At 39.1% G+C, this 21,560-nt stretch overlaps 4 protein-coding genes across 5 annotated transcripts in view; 1 reads left to right on the top strand and 3 right to left on the bottom strand.

Annotated features, from left to right (window-relative positions):
* The first annotated feature begins 323 nt into the window (after positions 1-323).
* Positions 324-10,919, top strand: mpi (mannose phosphate isomerase). 2 transcript variants are annotated; one of them, XM_080028331.1, is made up of 8 exons: positions 324-342; positions 1,712-1,839; positions 4,168-4,368; positions 5,696-5,837; positions 6,137-6,316; positions 7,065-7,238; positions 7,552-7,760; positions 8,032-10,919. In XM_080028331.1, the coding sequence occupies exons 1-8, from the start codon at positions 327-329 to the stop codon at positions 8,248-8,250; spliced, it is 1,269 nt and encodes a 422-aa protein (XP_079884457.1). In that variant the 5' UTR covers positions 324-326; the 3' UTR covers positions 8,251-10,919. The 2 variants fall into 2 exon arrangements, with proteins under 2 accessions (XP_079884457.1, XP_079884456.1); XM_080028330.1 differs by lacking the exon at positions 324-342 and having other exon boundaries at positions 1,716-1,839; positions 7,552-7,802.
* Positions 10,920-11,908: 989 nt separating this feature from the next.
* LOC307251196 (protein PML-like) lies at positions 11,909-13,816 on the bottom strand (the record flags this gene model as incomplete). The annotated part of the gene is made up of 2 exons (XM_080028517.1): positions 13,690-13,816; positions 11,909-12,594 (listed from the first exon to the last, which is right to left on the bottom strand). Exons 1-2 carry the CDS (start codon positions 13,757-13,759, stop codon positions 11,909-11,911), a joined length of 756 nt encoding a protein of 251 aa, XP_079884643.1. The 5' UTR covers positions 13,760-13,816.
* Positions 13,817-14,503: 687 nt separating this feature from the next.
* On the bottom strand, positions 14,504-18,676 carry LOC307250216 (DNA polymerase III PolC-type-like). Its single transcript, XM_080027223.1, has 4 exons — positions 18,382-18,676; positions 17,866-17,917; positions 16,054-16,432; positions 14,504-15,546 (listed from the first exon to the last, which is right to left on the bottom strand). Exons 2-4 carry the CDS (start codon positions 17,915-17,917, stop codon positions 15,399-15,401), a joined length of 579 nt encoding a protein of 192 aa, XP_079883349.1. The 5' UTR covers positions 18,382-18,676; the 3' UTR covers positions 14,504-15,398.
* Positions 18,677-21,391: 2,715 nt separating this feature from the next.
* Positions 21,392-21,560, bottom strand: part of LOC307250777 (unconventional myosin-IXAb-like) — a 144,236-nt gene continuing 144,067 nt past the window's right edge. The window contains exon 43 of the mRNA XM_080027968.1: positions 21,392-21,560. This exon is cut by the window's right edge and continues 1,526 nt beyond it. The gene's annotated coding sequence lies outside the window, so the exon portion shown is untranslated.

Below are 21,560 nucleotides of genomic sequence, written 5' to 3'. Positions count from 1 at the left end.
CCACTATATGTATAGCCTACTATCAATTATTAATATTGTTTGTCTTAACTGCATTTTCTGTATACTGAAAATTAAAGGGGAAAAAGGTTCAAGAAGCAGAGCGCCCCACCTGTTGATTTCACATTAAGGAAATCCTAAAAATATATATATTTAAGTGCTATGATTAAAAAAATGTTTTTATCTCAAAATACATATACGTAGGCTATTATATATTTTTAGATCAATAAATTAAATATAACCGAACCAATAAAATCAATAAATAAATGCTACGTAGCAGTAAATCAAGTCGTGACGTCACGAGCTGTTTGACAGTCGTAGTCGCAGCCATGGAGGAAGTGAGAGGTGAGTGAAGATGTTCTCGCCCTTACCTCATTCAAAATCGTATTTCCCGTCGTAAATAGAAAACAAATTAGCCCGCTAATGGTACAGAGGTTTATTGTAATGACATAATACCGTAATACACGTTATAGACCCGATTAGAGCGAACAAAAAGGCTCGTTGTTTCACCCGGCGTTTATACAGTAGCCCACAGTCAATGCAATGGTTTCTAATGGGAAGCGGCGCTGAAATAACTATAGTCCTATTTGTCCTTTTTGACAACCGTATGAAATGTCTTCAGCTCTTTGCGAAGTGTTGCTACATTTAATTTGAACGGGCTCGAACAGTCCCTCGCAAATGTAGGCTAAAACCTGCTTACTGTGTGTGTTTGTTGTGTGTGTCAATGACCGTTGCATCGTCAGCTGGACGGTGCCACATAATGTATTCCCTGCAGAATACAGCCTACACACCCTGGTTTACTGATTCTATAATGAAGGTACAGAGTCAGGCAAGCTGCAGTTGGTTATTTTTCATTGTCAAGATATGCTACACTCTGTTGAACCACAAAACTGGACAGTGAGTTAACTGACCAGTTTATTGTAGCCTATATACCAAACTGTAGTACTAATAGCCTATAGATAGGATTTCTTCAGATCCTTAGAAAGTAGGCTATTAAAAGGCATTTAATCAAGTTATTGAATGGTATGATAATGTCTATAATCATCTTTCAAAAGTCTTCAATATGGGGAGACATGGGATTTTACGAAAAAAAAATTCTTAAGTTGCAATTTATAAAATCAAAATAATGGTAGTAGCGCCTCTTTTTTTATAGAATTTATAAATCCCTTACATCTTGCAGGTCAGCATAGCATGATGGACACTTTCAAATAAATGAATGACAAATAAAACATATTTCTTCATTTTTGCACAGGACCAACTAAGTCATTTTTAATGCAATTGTGTCCCTTACCCAAAGTAATTTTTCCTCAACAGTTTTGGTTATGGTGAAATTGGTCTTTAATTTAATTTTGAGTAGCATTAACAAAGTCTCAAATAACTGCTCTAGGGCACATGCTGTGTGTATAGAAACCATGATTTAGAAGAAGTATTGAAGGACACTGGACTAGACTTTTCTGTTTCTATTTTAACCTGTAATTTTTATTTTATTTAAATGTTCTATTTCTATTCATTTGCTTTTAAATGTTTTATTCATTCGCCTTTCTAATGTGTATTATGTATTTTAATCTTGCCCCTGTAAAGCACTTTGAATGGCCTTGTGTCTGAATTGTGCTATATAAATAAACTTGCCTTGCTTTGCCTTGCCTAGACTGGATTCAATTCTGTTTCCACTTTTTCTGACAATAATTTAAACACTGCATTTATCTTCCCTCAGTGTTCCCCCTGACCTGTGCGGTGCAGAACTATGCGTGGGGGAAGATTGGGCGGGACAGTGAGGTGGCCCAGCTGGTGGTTGGAGGAGACCCGCTGGCCGTCATAGAGCAAGGAAAGCCCTACGCAGAGGTACGTATAGGTTACTACTGGGAAGATATACTAGTTCAACTCACTAGACTGGTCCTGGAACTAAACACTGAATTCCTGCTTTAATCCCTGCTACCCCGAGACATTATGTATTGTGTAGGAGATATACGAGTTACAACCATACAAGTAGACAAAAAATGCAAAGGTGTTGACTACAAATTGCAGGTTGTTGTACTAAAATATATTTTGTAATCTGTCAAGTCAACATAGAAAAAAAGGAAAAGCATGTCAAGTGTCATGTTAAGCCACAGAGATCATGTGTCACATTTATAAGTAGCATCAGAACTTTACATTGTTTATTAAAACAGATCATCCAATCCAATTTTATTTATAAAGCAAACTTAAAAACAACAGAGTTGAGCCAAAGTGCCAAATTGAAATCATGTAATGTTTGACAAATGTGTCAAAGTTGGTCGAGAAATATCTGAGATAACAAACTCGGAAATTTTGATTCGTAGCTTTCATTTCAGTGCGACCAGCAGTTCCAGTTCAATGGATGTAATATTTAAACCACTGGATAAAAGTTAGGTTTTCTAAAATATCCCTTTTGACACAATTGACATTACACTCACGGACCCCCAATATACATTTGTTGTAGTTGTTTGGGTAGCTACTTACTTTTGAGTATTTGATATGGCAAAAACGTATTATCTTCATTATATGATCTTTCTTTTTTTTAAATGTAGCTCCACAGTGTCTACACTGAGTATAAAGATGCATCGTGTTGTGTATCTTGGCAGAGAGTGTTGGCAGTATCTTGGAGCGGTGTCCTCTCTCCACGCCGTTCATAATTCATTCTGTATTTAGCTCCAGCAGCGCCACAGGGTTTGTCATGAAGGTCATCAGTTCAGGTTGTGGAAGTGTTGGCATTTTCACACACCGCAAGCCACATAAAATGTCACATGTCAGGGTTGATCATATTACGGTAGCTGGCATTCATATTGTCAGAGGCTATTGCTAAGCAACATGAAAAATAAAAACCTAATAAAAAAATAGGAGCATAATAAAATGTGAAGATGTCAAGCTCAACCTGTATTACTACTGTGCTTTGTATTGTTATTACACACTGCTGCTTTTTGAGAGAATTTGTTCATGTTGCAAAAAAAGGCCAAAATATACATTTAAAACTTGCTGTCACTGCTTGTGCTTATAATTTCTATTTCCCCTTGTGCAAAATTAAAACTGAATAAATAAATAAAAACTGGAAAGCAACTAAATAAATACATTAAGACACATAAGCCTCTACCTAAAAGGTCACAGGTCTGAGTCAGTATGTTTCCACCAACAAGTGTGTGTGTGTCCTTGAAAAACAGTGTCCTTCATTTACAGTGAAAGCATTAGATTAATGCTCTCAGCCTCTCAAACAGAGCAATTTACACCAAGTGATTAATCCATTCTCATTAGATCCACATCACTTTGGATTACAGCGTTAGACAGATTGGTTAAATGTAATACGTATGATAACAGGCCTTTCTCTCAGAGGTAGGGACAGCTGTGACTATCTTAGTTAACATAAAATAAAGGAGGATACAGCAACAGAAGTGCATTTCCCAAGTTTAAATGATAAAGGGAATTATTAAAACATTAAAAAATATATTTTCTTTTTATTATTTTTTTGTTGGGGGGGGGGGGGTACCTCATAAGATAGTTCAAAACAGAGAGGAGAGGGGGAGAGTGACAGGGACTGACATTTAACAAAGGTCACCAATTGGAAACTAACAAGCATTGTGGGATTCAAAGGCATGCGCAGTAACCACCAGGCTACCATGGCGATCCTTAATTACACTTTTAATTGGGACGCAGCCCCTCATCGTTGGCTCATGTTGAGGAACGGAAAAGTGTTTCACGTTTTACTTTCCCACATTCATTATCCTAGTTATGTTGGGTTTCTGGCACATAAACCGATCAGCCCCAAACCTGACTTAAATTTCTACGCACTCACACGGATGATGGGTATTTAAAAAAGTCTTAATGGGCTTAAAGGTGCAGTCAGCGATTCTGGAGAATGCTTGTTAAGATAAATTTGTCGGTGTATATCTCTTCACGATCTGCTACCTGTACATACACACCTATGCTCTCTAAACTGAGCATGTTGCTAGCTAACCGTTGTCCCTTTGTTTACATACCAGTTTACAGGTCCTAGGCTGTGTATTGACATTTACTTTCCGTGCACACAGATAGCGGATCTTAAAGAGACTTTTACTGATTTTGACAAAAAGGGATTTTGACAACAATCTCTGACTGCACCTTTTAACTTATTTATTCTGTATGTAACCTTGGGAGTAAGTGAGTCCTCTGTCTCTCTTCCAGCTGTGGATGGGCACCCACCCTAAAGGCGACGCCCAGATCAAAGACAACAGGATCGCACAGACCACGCTGGGCCAGTGGATCGCTCACTTCCCCGCCTGCCTCGGCTCCAAGGTCAAGGACACCTTCCAGGGTCAGCTGCCCTTCCTCTTCAAAGTCCTCTCTGTCAATACGGCCCTGTCCATACAGGCCCACCCCAACAGGGTGAGTACACATACGCACGCACACGCACACACACACACACACACACACAAACACGGCCACACACACACACAAACACGGCCACACACACACAATCTGCATGAAATGACTCATGAGTTGTTTAGCGTGGATTCCCTATCGGTATTTCCCCTATGATTTAGACATACAGTATCAGCGGGGCATTTGGGGTGCAAGGCTGTTTGGAGCATTTGCAAGTGCACCCTTCCAGGACTTTTAAAATGTGTGTGTCTATCTGTCAATGGCTTTCAAGGCCTAAGTACAAACTGAAAGCAATGAACAGGTAAAAATGGTCCGTCTACTTAACATATCAAGTTTCCTCCAGATTTAGGAAAATTGAGACAGTGAATTTGAGGTACGGCTATTTATTTTCCTCATGTAAAATTGATAATCCGCGGTCAGCATTATTGCTTTCTTCAGAAATAATGAGGCATTCATATAGTAGTGCACTCTGGTGATAAAACCAAGTGCTCCCTGTGCCGCGCCCCTCCTCTTCTCTTTTTTCGTCTCTCAGAAAAATCAATCAATAAATCAATAAATGAGCTGTACAGCAGGATGCAGGGTGGCCACTGCTATGTGAATATGGGCGGAAACACTGCAGTTCAATACTTAAACTCTAGATGTTGTCTCCTGAAATTTCCAGTGGAAACTGGTTAAAGGTGCAGTGTGTAATATCTGAATAATATGAATAATACATTCTGCACACTGCACCTTTTTAAGGAAAAATCAGCAATATTATCCAATTGTTACCAATATAGGGCTAAACACAAATCTACATGGTTTGAATACTGTATTCAACCTGTTGTGTATACATACAGCTCCGGAAAAAAATTAAGAGACCAGTCTGGATTTTTATTAAATCTTCATCTCTACATCACTTATTGAAAAGTCTCTTAATGACAAAATATGTATTGGAATTTGGTAGACATTGTGTCAGTAGTTTATATTATAAAACCAAAATGTTCATTCTTATCAAACATATGCCTATTAATAGTAAAAACGAGAGACACTGAACATTTGGAGTGGTCTCTTAATTTATTCCAGAGCTGTAGTTTTAGGATGTTCACATAGTTTAGTGTTCAGCGTAGTAACTCCCCTTCCTTCTCTGTCCTTATGGTTTGGTTTAGGAGTTAGTCTGAATAAAATAAATAATACATTCTGCACACTGCACTTATAAGGAAAATACATCGATATTATCCAATTGTTACCAATATAGGGCTACATGGTTTGAATGACTATATTCAACATGTTGTGTACTAGTTTTAGGAACTTTCACATAGTAAAGTGTTCACCGTCCTTATGGTTTTGTCAGGAGTTAGCTGCCCGTCTCCACGCTCAGTTTCCGGAGCATTACCCCGATAACAACCACAAGCCGGAGATGGCCATCGCGCTGACGCACTTCCAGGGCCTGTGTGGCTTCAGACCAGTGGAACAGCTCCTGGGGTATCTTAAAGGTCAGTCCACAAGTCCCACAAGATGCTATAGAGAAACAAGAAAACATTATAAATATACTGTATATCTAAATAATTGTTTGGGATTTAAAGCCATAATGCGTAACTTTTTCATATAAATGCATGTCGGTTACGTCAAGCCTTCGCCAAACGAGTTGACACAAAGTTGCTATCAGCTTTTCAAAGATAAATTCATACCTTTTCTCGCGTGTGTGTGTGTGTGTGTGTTTGCGTGTGTGTGTTTGCGTGTGTGTGTGTTTGCGTGTGTGTGTGTTTGCGTGTGTGTGTGTGTGTATCATCAGCTGTCCCAGAGTTCAGTGCTCTGTTGGGCAGTGAGACAGCGGAGGAGCTACGTAGCAGTGCGGGCGACGCGGCTCAGACCGGTCAGGTGCTGAAGAAATGCTTCAGTCGCATGATGAACTGTGAGAAGAAAGTGTTCGTGGATCAGCTCAACATGCTGGTCAAGAGGGTCACAGAGGAGGGTGAGTGAGGAGCTAACGGCGCTAGCTACCAACAGCAGAATACACACACATGCTAAATGAACTGGTTCTAATTCAAGGAGTTACATTTTACACATTAACATATAGACGGCATTTTACAATCATAAAACAATGCATTATGAAATAAAAGCAGTGCAATCATTTAAAAAAAAGCATCAAAACGATTGAATTACAGCCACTGCTATGTGTAGGCATTGTCTGTGATTTAAAGCCTCTTCCAAATGATTTCTGATTGTATAAAAAGTAGACCATCTGCGTTGCTTGAAATGTTGCAGTGAGTGAACTGCTGCATGTGCTGTTTTAGCCAATTCAATTCAGAGTGAAGGAGGAGGAAGGAGTTTGTCTGGTCTGCCACTGTCTTCTACTATACTACCACCAGGGGGCCCCAAAATGAAACTTTCTCTCATCATCCAAATAGGAGGCATCATAACAGTTGCTGATATATTTTCCCTCTCATCTCATTCAAGTGCAAACATTTTTATTCATCGCACAGGGCAGTTCAATTGCAACAGAACATACTAACATATAGATAGACGGCAGACAGACAAAAAGACAACGCCAGAGGGCCGGGCAAGGAGTATAGAGTTCAAGTTTAATAATAATGATACATTTAAAAAATTTAAATAAAAAGTGTCAGTAAATAAGTTAAAACGATAAAATCCCAAAAAATAATCTTAAAAAAAAAAAAAAATTAGTAAGTAAATAAGTTGTTGGCTGTCTTTGTGTATAGGTGCAGCAGGGAAGGACACGTCCAGCAGTAACGGTGATCTGCTGCTGCGTCTTCACTCCCAGTACCCCGGAGACATCGGCTGCTTCTCCATCTACTTCCTCAACCTCATGGAGCTGGAGCCCGGACAGGCCATGTTCCTGGGGGCCAACGAGCCCCATGCATACCTCTACGGGGGTGAGGCAGTGCTTTAAGGCTGTACTCATGAGCTTTAGCATTTGTTATCCATGCTAAATGATAATGAATAAAACAGTAGAGTTTTGCCTGAGTTAATTCATTGTTGACATACGCAGTGCTTTTTTTTTTTTTATATATATATATTTATTTATTACACTGACTGTACGAGTATGTAAAAATAGATTTTTCCATTTTAAGAGATAATCAACTTCGCATTTTGCCTTATGTAAAACTTGCTTTAATTTCCCCTTTATTCTATATTTATTTATTTATACTTGCTTTAATTTTTCCGTTTCTTCCTCCTTCCATCCAGACTGTATTGAGTGCATGGCGTGCTCAGACAACACGGTGCGGGCCGGTCTGACGCCCAAATACATCGACGTGAACACACTGTGTGAGATGCTGAGCTACAGCCCCGCCCCCGCCAGCGCTAAGATCTTCCCCTGTGTCCCGGACCCTTCAGACCCCTGTGTGTCTGTCTACGACCCCCCAGTGCCTGACTTCTCTGTCATAAGGATACAGGTAGAAAACAACAGCTCAACAGTCATGATGAAACACTTAAAGGTGCAGTGTACTGTATAAAGGGAATTGGCGTTTTTTTTTCAGACTTGGTTGAAATGGAATATAATAATCATATTCATAATATGCATGCAGGAATTATAGTGTTTGGCACAACATTTTCAGTGGGGGGAGGCCCAGACCCCCCACCTTTTTAGAAATATTTTATGAGTTAAAGTTGGAAATCAATAATCTAGATAATAAAGCTTTTTCTCACCTGGTTCCTTCCCTGCAGGTCCCAGCCTCCATGAAGCAGTACACGATGGCTCCGGTCGACAGCGCCAGCATTCTATTGGTCATCGAGGGCGACGCCACGGCAACCTCTGTCGCTGCCCTCTCTGACATCACTCTGAGGCGGGGCTCCGTGCTGTTTGTCTCAGCCAATGAGAGCGTCTCTCTGCACATCACCTCCCAGACAGGGATGAGCATGTTCCGGGCCTGCTGCCTGCTGTAGTCTATGTGTGAAGGATCATACTAACCTGGGTTTGGTTTTCCAAGTTTGACACTGTGGCTGTTTTCGAAAAGCCCCTACTAGCGTCCTACTCATACTCATTTTGATGTCAATTTGAGTATGTGACGGTTGTGTATGCGAGTTTGTGTAGGCGAGAAATGCCTAGATGAGTACTTACTTCCGGGAAGATTTTGTGTATGGATCGATAGGATCTACTCCTACTCAACCGCCCCACAATGCATTGCATCTTTTCAAACGACACAGAAGTTTTTTTTTAATTCTTTATTGCTTCTGTATACTTAAGTGTTAACAGTCCGACAAACCTCGCATACACAATCGATCGTTAAGTAGACAGTATGGAGTATATACATGTTGAGTATGTAGGAGGGAAGACGTTAGTAGGGCTTTTCCAACACAGCCTGTGTATGAAGGATCATACTAACCTGGGTTTGGTTTTCCAAGTTTGACACTGTGGTTTGAGCCCAATGATCGCTGTGCACTTTGTAGTAGGTAGAAATGTAAAGGTGGAGTCTGCGATTCTGGAGAATGCTATTTTTCAAAATCCCTTTTTGTAAAAATCAGTGAATATCTCCTCATGGTTCACTACCTGCAAGTACTGTGTGTGTGCGCTGAAGAAGAAAAAATCCAGTGTTAATATACAGCCTAGGATCTATAGAGGAGATATTCACTGATTTTGACAAATTGATTTTGTCAACATGACCTTTCTCCAGAATGGCTTTAAAGAAACTTTCAGACACAATTCCCCCCCCCCCCCCGACCCGACCCGACCCGACCCAAACTCAACCTCCAGCAGTGTTCTTTAAAGTCCAGCAGTATTACTGTTATCCATTGCTGCTGGATTCTAACTGTGTTTTACCTGTAGTTGTACAATTACATCTTGTGGAAAAAGTGGAGTTACAAATCCCAAATTGTTCATGGGTTAAACAGAGGACACATACCAAGAATAAAAAGTAAAATGTGTCTTCAACACTGAACAACCGTGAAAAACAATGCCAGCTGTTGTATTCCTGTCTGAGATTACGATAACGCACACTGACAGCGATTTACTCAAACTCAGCACAGAAACAGGGTGAAAGTATGTTTACACTGGTGCAGTCAACCACCACTCACTGCTTTGTACAACTACAGAACCATTTAGTTTAGGACTGAGCATGTCTGTTATATGAGCCAGCAGTTTGTCTTCCCCAGGCTCATGTGTGCAAATGCCTGATTTCTCATTTTATTTCAGCTTGAACTAGTAAATAAATATCCCCTCGTTAGTATATCAACAAGTTGAGGTTATATACTGTGTGATGCTGAGATGCCTGTGTGTGCATGTTTGATTTAGAGCGGTAATACTGGGCATTCTATCTATCTCCACGGTGATGCTACAGTAACCATGGTGAAGCTGACCCATTGTAAAGTATTACTGCTTTCTATAGCCTACCATTACCAGCGCATGTTTTACCGTCGCAACTTTCTCCAAAAAGTAGTGAATCATACAAAAATGTATTTAAAAAAAAAGCCAAATCAGAATCAACTTTATTGGCCAGGTTTGCGTGAACAAACAAGAAATTGGACTTCGGTTAACCATTTTGAGCCAACAAAAAGCGGCCATTTCCTGTATTATCTCCATCCCATTAAATAAGCACGACTACATGGGAATTAGAAATGCCAATTGAAGTTCTATATTAATGAATAGTACATCAATGCTGCTTGTTACATATACTTGTACAATCTGACCCAAGTCCGTTAACACATCCCCGGGCGCCAATATTATGGAAAATGCTGCATTCAATTTTATAGGATTCATGGGATGTCTGTATTTCTTGAGTATTTGAAAGCTAATTTTTTCAGACTTTGCATGTTTTGTTATTTGTACTTCTGATGCATCACATACTGAACCGACTTATGGGTTTTGTGTCTTTTATGGCGACCAACTTTCCAACAAAATGGTTCAATATTGCAACTAGATTATTTCGCTGTGGTGCAAACGTCTGCATAATATTCCAGTGAGTTTTTACCAGGGGGTCAATCTGAATTTAATCAGTATGTATTTTCGTCTTGTAACAGTTTTTATAGGTAATGTTTAATCGAATATTTGAGAATGAACGAATGCTCTATACGCCTGCAAACCAACCAGTGAGTTAATATTTCTCTGCATTATTTGACCTGAATGAATTTTTATTGAAGAACCATTTTCGTCAAATTCATCCTTCTGTATATCTTAAAATCGAAGAGCCTCCAGTTATTATTTTTTGTCAAACAACCAACCTGCTGTTTTCCCATCTTTTCAATCGTTTTAATGTAGGTACAATCTTATAGAGTTTACTGTTTACTGGGAACACTATCCGATTTTGATTTCAACTTCCTTTGTTACTGATCTTGTTTTTAATCACTTTTTAGTTTTATTACTGTACGTCAAGGGACTTTGCACAGAAATCATATATTAGAGTTTCGTTTGTCTTTCACTTCTAACATGACCTTCAAATGCACACAGTTCTGAAGGCCAGGATGTTAATATACCTTCATTGTTTTCATGTAACTATTGTGAGAAGATTTCTGTGGTGAGGTCATGGTTTAGCATTTTCTGTTTCTGGTGATGCTGCTGTAGCCATGGGACTGCAGAGAACATGTGACTGTAAAACTGGTTTAATAAAAGCCTTGTTCTATTACTAAACTGTCTCAAATCAACCATTTTTTCGTTTGTCTTTTGAACTATAATAGTAAATGGTAAATGGACTCCACTTATATAGTGCTTTTCCCTGTTTTTTCAAAGACCCAAAGCGCTTTACATTGTTTTGTACACATTCACCCAATCACACACACATTCATACACCGATAGCAGCAGCTACCACACAGGGTACAAGCTTACTGTCGGTAGCAATTTATGGGTTCAGTGTCTTGCCCAGGGACACTTCAACAAGTGGCAGGGAGATGGGGGATCGAACCACCGACCCTGCAACCCAGTGGACGACCAGCCTACACACTTTGCCACAGCTGGCCATAATATTCACACTTACGCAGCGATGGAATTAATCATTAGTGACGCAGTTTAGAAATATTAAATATTTATTAGCAGAGTTATTCACCTCCAATAAAATATTCTGTAAAGCTCATCCAAACCTCAAAGTAAATTCATATAAAAGTGAATTTCATTTTCTCAGTAACAAAACTATTTACATCAAGTACATTTTAAAAAGTCATCACTCTTTCCCTTTTCAAACAGCGGGGACAAAAAAAATCAAGCTACTGCATTCAAAGTGGAATAATTAAATCTAATAATTAAATTAAATCTACACTTTAAACATTTACAAGTGCATATTTTTGTAATAATCAAAGAGTCAGAAGACCAAAGTGTACAGATTTGAAACTCCGGATTGACAAAGCTTGTGTCAAGGTCATCTAGTATAACTGAAGGCCCTAGTGGTCTAATGTGTGTAGTACTGTGTGTATTGTCCTGGTACGCCACCCTCACCTTTCAAAAGCTTCCACAAATGCACACTGGAATAATCAACTTTCGCTGCATTCTTTTCTTCCTTTTTTCCTTCAAAGAGGACAATCCAGATAGTTTTTCCATTTGTTCTCCCTCCATCAACCATGTGAAAGCACCACACAGTCTTCTCTCATTGTCTGATAATAATAAACTGAAGAAGTTCTATTATAATTCATTGCGCTCTCCATCTCTCTCCTCTGCTTTGCGTTCTGTGGACCTCCGTGTCAGTCTAAAGTGTTCCAATAGGGGGCGCTGTCCTGGTTGTGGTGGCTTACCTTGCGCTTTAGCTTTAGCCTTAGCATCTGGCTTGTCTTCCATGGTTTTCAGAGTGAACCTATGCCTACAGATCAACTCCGCTGTGGGCTGCAAGACACCGTACAGCGACTGTAGCGCTCGCACATCCTCCAATGCATCGTGGGCCTTGTAGTCCACGCCCACTAGCTCCTTCACCAGATTCACCTGTCGAAAACTGGTGATGCCGGGGCGCTCTTTCAGCATCTCCCGGGCCAGGGGGAGAGTATCAACATAGCCCGAGACCGCGGACTCGAACTCTGCTTTGAGGTCAAACTCATCCAGAGCCCTGGCCAGAATCGGACAGTCGAAACGTCGGATGTTGTGGCCTATTACGAGCGGGCGCCCGAGCATGTGAAGGAAAGCTATGAAGGAGAGCAGCACCTCTCTCAGGGAGTTGGTGAGGACCAGCTGTCTGTGGAGGAACAGCCTGTGTCGTCTCACCCTGAAGCCGGTCACTCTGGAGGCTCCACGCTGCATCCTGCACCCAGGGACCACGTACAGGTTGAGGGTGTGGCTTCCGCTCACCGCAGACAGCTGCACGATCTCACAGTCCTCACCTGGAGGAAGGCAATGTACAGATTAAAGACCTACTTCACCGGTGGGAATATGAAGGTGTATTGAACTCTGAGATCCTATGTGGTATTAATGTGCAAACATTTTTGAAATCGGTTCATCCTGGCCTGACAAAAGGCAGAAAGAGTGTTTTATGGTCTAACCCTACATTTTACTAGTGTGACATCACACTAGTAAGAATGTAGGGTTAGGATTAACAGGACAGCTGGGCCAATGAAAGACTGAGGGAAGTAAAACCTCATTCATTATATTATAAAATAGCGATTTTATAATGATAGAACGCCGGGTCCGTATAGGTGAAGTATTCCTTTAATATCATCAGTAAGTGCTTCAGGGGATCACTTTTCTGGAAATCAACACAGGGTTTAAAGGTGCACTACGCAGTTTCAGAGGAGGGGGATTTGTTTACATTTTCTTGCAGTTAGTTCACAAAACATATTTTCTCTAGATGTAATTCTTAATATTTAATAAGTCTATCATCATAAATAAATACAAATATTTTGAGGAACCTGGGAGCAAATGTATGACTAGAACATGTTTGTAAACCAAACTGTGGGCCCTGCTGCTGTAAACAACAACAGTGAAACAGTAACTTTTCAGGAAGCTTTCTAACTTCAAACAATGTTCCAGGGGTTACATTTTCCTGTGAGGAAAGTTTGTTTAGTAAGGGTTGAGATTAATATAGTTTAGAACATGTTCACTTCTGTAACACACCCAAAGTTACATAGTGCACCTTTAAACACCTGATTAAAGCCAATGTGTAGCCTCGGTTTTGCTTATAATGGCAATTGTATTCATCATTCAGCTTTTTGCTTCTTTGATTAATTTCACATTACTGCTTAAGAGATAAATAGCCGTTTCTCAGGGAACTTCTAATTGGATACAGCCTTTTTTTCATTGTCAAAAATAATATGCAAGTCAAATACAACACCAAAGTGCACAATTTGGACCTTGTATGTGTAGTAAAAGAAGACATGTTATGGGTATAAAATAGCCTCAACATTGAGTACACTGATTATGTGGTGTGACAGTGTCCTGACTCTTATCGTAATAAACAAACACAAATAAAGTGATATTACCCAGTCCAGTCGTCTCCAGGTCAAAGAAAACCAACTTTTCATCTCCGTCGCTGTCTGCTGCTGTTTCCATCCCGACGCAGCTTCAATCACGTTTCTTAAAACTTGACAGTGACAGCGAAGGTTTATGAACATCAACGAAACAAAGGAGGAACACAAAGACGTCTTGGCTAACATGTTTAGCCCTCTAGCTACATGGCTAAAAGTTCCCACCGTGTATTTTAAACGCAGGGACAACACTTTCAAAACAAAAGCCTCGGAGAAGATGAATTTCCGGGTTGAATTAGATAAATGAATTGTAGTTAAGTACTTAAATGATGCAAGGACCACATTAAATCGAGGTATATTCTGCACAGTGCGTGTATTTGTGGCGAATCAACGTAATACTTACTTTACCAACAGTAAAAATACGTAATAAAAATACAGCTTTACTAATATTCATCTTCTGTAAAATATGAAGCGAATACAGGCGTCGCAGGCAGAGTGCTGAGACAGTGCTGCCCCCTACCGGAAGTATATGGATACACAACTAGGCAGTAAATCTTTAAAGGTCCATGCAGTAAATATGAAATAAATGTATTTTATTATCAAACTGGCATTAATTCAATTTTTTTGTTTTTTGTTAAAGATAAGATGTTGATTCTGGGACTAGGGCCACAATAAATACATGCAAATTCATTGGTACATGTTCAGCAAAGCATCCTTCCACATACCTTGTGGCTTCATTACATTTGTTAATGTAATGTTATGTAATTCATTTGAGAGGCTGTATGGGTGTAGTAAAATAATCATTCAGGGAATACCAAGTTTAGGAGAATTAAAAATGGATGTTTAATGGATCTTGTGGTAAAAAAATGCTACAATTTACACAAAAGACTACAAGAGTACAGACTACACACACCGTGAGGCAATGTTACAGTACATCAGACAAAAAAGTATGTATCAACTGTATCAATTAATGCTAATTATTATATCGAAAAAACCTTATATGTGTAAGTTAAGGGTGTAACAAATATTATATATCTCAAATCACAAGAAATGTAAGTGAAGTTAAAAATATCAGTTTCTCCAACCACCTGAGGTTACATGATGAACAAACAAAAGTGCAAAGAAAAAGGTCATTATTAAATAGTAGGGCCCGACCGACAGTAAACTATTACCATAACCGGTAATATCGACCAATTTTTTATTTAAAAAAATATGTATATAACATTAAATAACTTATTTTGTGATCACTTAAATATAGTTCAAACGCTCATGACGAAGAAAATAAGTTTCAAAATAAAACCAAGACACGTTCCCTTTACTATAAGGAAAAATAAAAGTCTTAACATCTGTGTCTATCAGAACAACTTCTGGCCAATGACGATTATTAATCTCAGATCGGGCATAATAATCGACCAATCAAATCGGCCAGCAGATTAATCGGTCGGGCTTTATTATATAAAATATGTTTCTTTTCGTTGCTGTCAGGCGGAAACCTTGTATGTCCAAATTATCCCTGCGAGGTCAATTCACAAGCTCTTTTCAATACTTTTCATTGACTTAAACTTAAAAAACACACACACACACACACACACACACACACACACACACACACACACAGACGTGAAGTGTGACCAATACCAAAAAAATAAATCTTAAAAAATGAAGATAGGCTACAAGGTTTTCCTCTAGACAGCTTCGTCTTTGTGGTTATTTGCGTAGCTCCTTTAGGCCTTAGAGATAAACCTCACAACAATATTCTTCTTCATGTTCCAGGAGTTGAAGAGATCTTGCAGCGAGCGGGCGTCCTCCACTGCGTTGTGAGCGTCGTAGGACCTTCCCAGGAAGTGTTTGACCAGTGACACCTGAGAATACCTGGAATACAGTTGATAGTTCTGTTAAATTTGTATTTGTTTGGAAGATAATGTATGTAGATCGTTATGGTGGAAGCATGACATTAAAGGTGCACTATGCAGTTTCAGGGGCAGGGATTTGTTTACGTTTTGAGGAGCCTGCAGTTAGTTTACAAAACATATTTTTTATTACATGTTATTCTTAGTATTGAATAATTCTATAATCATACATCAAACAAGGTCATATTGAGGTGCCTGGTACCAAATGTAAGACTAGAATATGTAAAAAATAAAATACATTCCCTGCTGCTGTACAATAGTGAAACAGTAACTTAACAGGAAGCTTCCTAACTTCAAACAGTGTTGCAGGGATCCAATTTTCCTTTGAGGAAAGTTTGTTTATTCAGTTATGAGAATATAGCTTACAAATTCTCACTTCTCTGACACACTCAAAAAATACATAGTGCACCTTTAGATAAAAATAATTATACAAAAAAAAAAATGAAAATTTATAAAGAGAATTGCTTACGCGGAAAGGCCCCGGAATCTGTTCCTACTAATCAGCAGAGTATCCACATAGCCGGTCACTACCTGCTGATACTCTTCATGCATGTTGAACTGCTTCAGTGCTCTGGTTAGGATGGGGGCGTCGAACCAGCGCGCGTTGTGTCCCGCCAGCAGCAGGGGACCGGGGAAGGAGCGGAGGAAGGCTATGAAGGAGGTGAGGGCCTGGTCCAGAGGGGTGGTGGTCACCGGGGTCCCACGCAGGAACAAGGTGTCATCGCTCACCGTGAAGCCCGTCACGTTTTTGGCGCTTTCTGTGAGCGGGCGGCGAGGGAGCGCGTACACGTTAAAGACCTGAACACCGCAGACCGCAGAGATCTGGATGATGTCACACACAGCCGTGTCTGTCAGGAGAGAAAGGGGGAGGGGTCAAAGGGAGATAAGAAAACCTGAATAACTTCACTCTTTAGATTTATGTTCTCTAATCCATGATCAACTCTTTGTTATTATTTTTTTCTCACCCCTTCCAAACACAACAACATAATTTAACAAAGTCCTATAAGGTCCATAGAACTATTTCTATTTCTATAACAACAGGGAACATTGAGTGTTTTTCCAACCACAGGGATTAATTTTTTTCTGATTTGTTATTATTATCATCAAATATTTGTATCTAGACATTGCAAGAAAACAAAACAGAAAAACAACAACGTGATATCGGCATAAAATATTCCTCTTTCAGAATATCCTAATCGGCCATTTAATAAACCTATACCGGTCGACCACTAGATTTATTATTTTATGGATCTTTATCATCAATCAATTTGTCATTGTAAAGCACTTTGAGCTGCATTTCTTGTTTGAAGTGTGTTATACAAATAGTAAGTAAACTATTATTATGACTATTATAATTATTATTATTGGCTTATACACACTGTATGTGTAAAAACATTCCAGTAATCTAGCCAGACAGCTAATAGAAGACGATTCACCATTTATTTATTTATTTATTATTATTCTTCCGGACAATTACACACAATACACAATTTTCTCTTTGCATATTCATACATATTACTTTGTGTTATCGTCCGAAGGGTGGCAGGAGAAGCCAAAGGCTTATCAGGTCCCGCCCCCACTGCCATAAGATTCAGATACACAGCTACTAAACCATGATGAGTTTATCATTTCAGTCCAGCTTCCTGTGGCAGCAACAGGAAGTACATGTCTGGGTTTGCGGTTGTCGGGCACAGACATGTTTCTCTTCTGTTGTGTAATGTCCTGACACACTCTCCGCCCATTTCTAAAACCCAAACGCTACCTTTCATTTACCAAGAACAGGCCTATTCTAGATTAGAAACCAATAAGAATAGAAACCTGGTTATCACATAGAGACTCCGCCTAATGCGTGCCCTCACACAGATGGAGCCCTTATGACTGGTTTTGATAATATCAGGGGAATTTTAATCACTTATCGCACTGGGTTAAAAGCAATTGTTTACTCTAAAGTGCAGCTTTACTTGAGTATTGTGATGCTCCTTTTGACTTCTACTCTGAGAGCCTATAATGTTTATTTTACATTAAGTTTACGATACAGATTATGATTATTGATACAAATTATAAATCAGCTCCTTAATTATGATGCAGTGTTGTGTACACAATAATACAATAAAACAGTTTGTTTTAGGTAAACATTGGTTAAGAGGTGCTGAATAGGGGTGCATAAATAAAGAGTTTGTGTAGTATGTTCATTATTGATATAATTGTTATTATTTGTTTTATATTGATAAACAGACATTGATAAACTGACAAATAGATAATAGATGTGATGTCATCTCACCTAATCCAGTGGTCTCCAAGTCGAAGAAAACAAGGGTTTTATAATCAGTCATCTGTGGGATTTAAAGAGACAGAATTTTGAACAAAGCAACAAGTATTCAGATCATTTGCTTCAGAAAAAGTACACATACCAGTGTAGAAATCCTCTGTTACACCTCAAAATATACTTCGTGATAGATAGATATATACGTAGATAGATCGATAAATAGATAGATAGGCCTACCTTATTCATTCCCAAAGGAAAATTGTATTGTATCAGTAGCAAATAATAATCCAAAAATCTATAATACTATCAACACGTGATACACTGCTGAGTAGCTTAACCTGATAATGTATCATTACAAGCTTATTCATTGACCTGAGAAAGTAACTCAAACGTTCCAAATAAATATAGCCAACTGGAACAACAACAATACAACAGTCAAAGATATAACAATTCAAAACTAAAATAAAACAATGACCAAATAATAGTAGGCAACAGTTGTTTTTAAACACAGAAATGAAGTGTAAAACTCACCTTTGAGTTGTCTTGTTGTTGTCTGAGTGTGTATCACGGACGGGTTGATGTGCTGTCTGAGAGTATCCTCCACTGCAGTCAGCTGATATTATAGCCTCCCTTATCTCAGGTGAATCACAGCTGAGGCATTTAATAACTTACTCTATAGTTTCATTTTATTGGAAGAGGAACTTGAATAGCCTAATTTTCTTTCGTTTTTTATTCTCCTTCTAGTGACTCAGCTATCTGCCCAGTCACGTGTCGCTGGTCCGTTTCGTCTGTCATCGGCGCACAGTTCAGTTTTGTTTTTATCAAAACAAAAGATACGGTTACTTTTGTGTGCAGCAGCCAGGCGGAATCTTCCCCGCTGTTCGTGTAGTTTCATTTCTGACCCGGAGGATGACGGGAAGTGGAGGCTTGTTGTGTTGTTGTAGCAACCGTCGCATCACGAGACAGAAAGTTAGACAGACAGTATGATGAATCATGTTGAATCATCATTGGCCATGTTAGAAAACTGTAGGGGCCAAAGCCAATCAGACGGTTTTCTGGTGTTTCTTTTTTTTTAACACGTCACGAAAGAGATGATGTAGGCTACCGTAGGCCTACTTTTGCATGTTATTCAACACAATGAATACTAGGCTATATATTTACATTTGCAAAATAATAGGCTTAGCTGCTCCTCAGAATAGCATGTGTTCATTCAGCAGAACACCCCCCGCCCCCACACACACACACACACACACACACACCTAACCCTATAAAATATTTTTTTTTAGACCACTTTAATATTGTAATACCTTATGATAAAAAGGATGACAAATGTGCAATGTTGTCCAAAATAAGGTGTCATTCAGTTATTAAGCCAAGACACAAAAAAAAATATTACTCCACTCGTTTGTGTTTGGCTGCAGTTTTTGCTTTTTTTTAATAAGCAGATGAATGTCCCCCCCCATAAAGTCTTTTCTCTCCTCACAACCGAAGACATGTTTGTATCATTTAAAAAACAAAAAGAAAATAGAACACAAATTGCACCTTTTACATGACCATGTCCCGAGTGGCGCAGACAGAGACACACAACTCGCTTTTTCTTTTTTTTCCCCCGCGTCTTCTTCTTAGCACAAAGAAAATGTTGCCATGATGATTAATAGTAGATAATGAACCGTACACAGGATAATATATCCTTTTTAATAACAGAGTCTTTTTAAATCAATGTACACTCCTCTCCCCAAAAAAGCATGATCATAAATAGTACATACACTGTGTATAAAAGAGGAACAAAAAACAACCAGAGAGAGAAAGCAGAGCATGCCTTCCAGTGACAGATACATTCACTTTTTTTTTTCTTCTTTTTTAATTATTAATTTTTAACTTGTTTTTTTTTTTTTTTTGCCGAACTCCATATATGGACAGTTTCCTCTTTCCAGCTCTCCTCATAACACAGTTTTTTTTTACAGTTTATATTGTGGAATGAGGACGGGGCTGCAAGTCTCCGCACAGTCTTTGCTTTTGAGGAAAACGTTATTATTAACACTGATGATTGTGTAGGTGGGTGCGCCCAAAGTATCTGAACACATGTACAGTATATGCAGCAAGCAAAGGAGGGATATTGCAGCTTAAGTACTGGGACATCATGTCATTGCTGTTTGGCTACTGAGTGAGGCTCATAAGAATGGAATATTACACACTGTTTTTTTGTATACGAGACTGACAGACAGAAAGATAGTTAGAATATGCAGAAACACGTGGACGGTCGTCTGAGTTTTTGGTTGCTACGTGTTGTTTTGTCTGAATAAAGCTGCTCCGAGGAACTTTTGAATATTTCTCAAACAGTCTAATTTTTCCTCTGATGATCATGAATGACATGTGACAGCAAACGAGACCATCAGTGCAAAGAATGTGATTTTTATATTGTTTTTCTTAATGCCTTTGTCATGGCTACGCTCACCCAGGAAAAACAGCTGGCGTAGTAAGAACACTACCGCTTTTGTCCAAAGGGGGCGCAAGAATGAACACAAACTGAAAGTTCCTCGGAGCACCTTTAACAGGCAGATTAAATGCTACATTTCACAGTCGGAGTTGAGAGAGAGAAGATGATGGAAGAGCTGTTATTGGGTTAAAATATGAGAGAGAGAGAGAGAAAGAGAGAGAGAGAGAGAGAGAGAGAGAGAGAGAGAGAGAGAGAGAGAGAGAGAGAGAGAGAGAGAGAGAGAGAGAGGAAAAGGAGGACAGTATTGTTGTGGATGGCTCAGAGGACATTATAATGGACGGTTAGAGAGAGTGAGCGAGTGCAAGATTTTAACCCACAGATAACCCACACAGGTGCAATGGAAACTCAGACAAATGCATTCTGAACGTCTGAGCTGGTTTTTAGTGTCACTTGATGGTTGCAGAGATCCTTTACATGTTGTAGCAGCCTATAATGTAATGAGTTTTATCCAACAACAATTATTATGTTATTGGTTGTTATTACATTATAGGCTGCTACACACCTTCACCAAATTTTGTGTGTGTGTGTGTGTGTGTGTGTGTGTGTGTGTGTGTGTGCGTGTCTGTGTGTGTGTGGTAGCGGATACAGTGGCAGGAATTATTCACTCATTCTGTAATTCAGACATGCATACATACACACGTACAGACAGGAAAGAGGGAGAAAAAATGGCTTTCAATCGAAAAAAAAAATGAAACAATATTGACAAAGAAAAACATGACATCTTTTGAGATCATAACAACACCTATAATACAGCAATAATATATATTTATATATATATAAAAAAAATTCAAGTCCTGACGTGCTATAACACTGATGTTTCTGGATCGGAACAGAAGGAGAATCTTGCAGGTAAAAAGGCAGAGACATTACACTTATGGCTGATTGATGTGTGTGTGTGTGTGTGTGTGTGTGTGTGTGTGTGTGTGTGTGTGACACCTCAGGTCAAGTAAAATGTGATGTTTTTTCCTTCCCTTATAGAGTGAAGCCCCCCCCTCCCTCCCTCCTCCCCCCCAAAAAACGGTCTCTTTTCACTGTAAAGGAGGAAATAGAGGCAAACCAACATGGTGGCAAACTGGTGCAAAAACCAGCACTGAAACAAACAAACAAAAAATAATAATTCAAGAAATTTTAAAAAATTGGAACCTGAATTCCAGACACTTCAACACACACACAAATCAACAAAAGAGCAGCACCGGAGTTTCTTTCTATATAC

The sequence above is a fragment of the Ammodytes marinus genome (genome assembly GCF_949987685.1).
Source record: "Ammodytes marinus genome assembly, chromosome: 5".
Classification (NCBI taxonomy): domain Eukaryota; kingdom Metazoa; phylum Chordata; class Actinopteri; order Uranoscopiformes; family Ammodytidae; genus Ammodytes; species Ammodytes marinus.
This window is presented reverse-complemented; position numbering and strand designations above follow the sequence as displayed.

Bases quoted from the DNA above. Each gene is read 5' to 3' on its own strand.
- mpi (XM_080028331.1), top strand. The intron at 5,838-6,136 runs GTCAGTCCACAA...GTGTATCATCAG, and splicing joins GCTCCTGGGGTATCTTAAAG to CTGTCCCAGAGTTCAGTGCT. The intron at 7,761-8,031 runs GTAGAAAACAAC...CCTTCCCTGCAG, and splicing joins TCTCTGTCATAAGGATACAG to GTCCCAGCCTCCATGAAGCA.
- LOC307250216 (XM_080027223.1), bottom strand. From the start codon at position 17,917: ATGACTGATTATAAAACCCTTGTTTTCTTCGACTTGGAGACCACTGGA. The intron at 16,433-17,865 runs GTGAGATGACAT...CTCTCCTGACAG, and splicing joins CTTGGAGACCACTGGATTAG to ACACGGCTGTGTGTGACATC. The intron at 15,547-16,053 runs GTAAGCAATTCT...ACTGTATTCCAG, and splicing joins AGATTCCGGGGCCTTTCCGC to GTATTCTCAGGTGTCACTGG.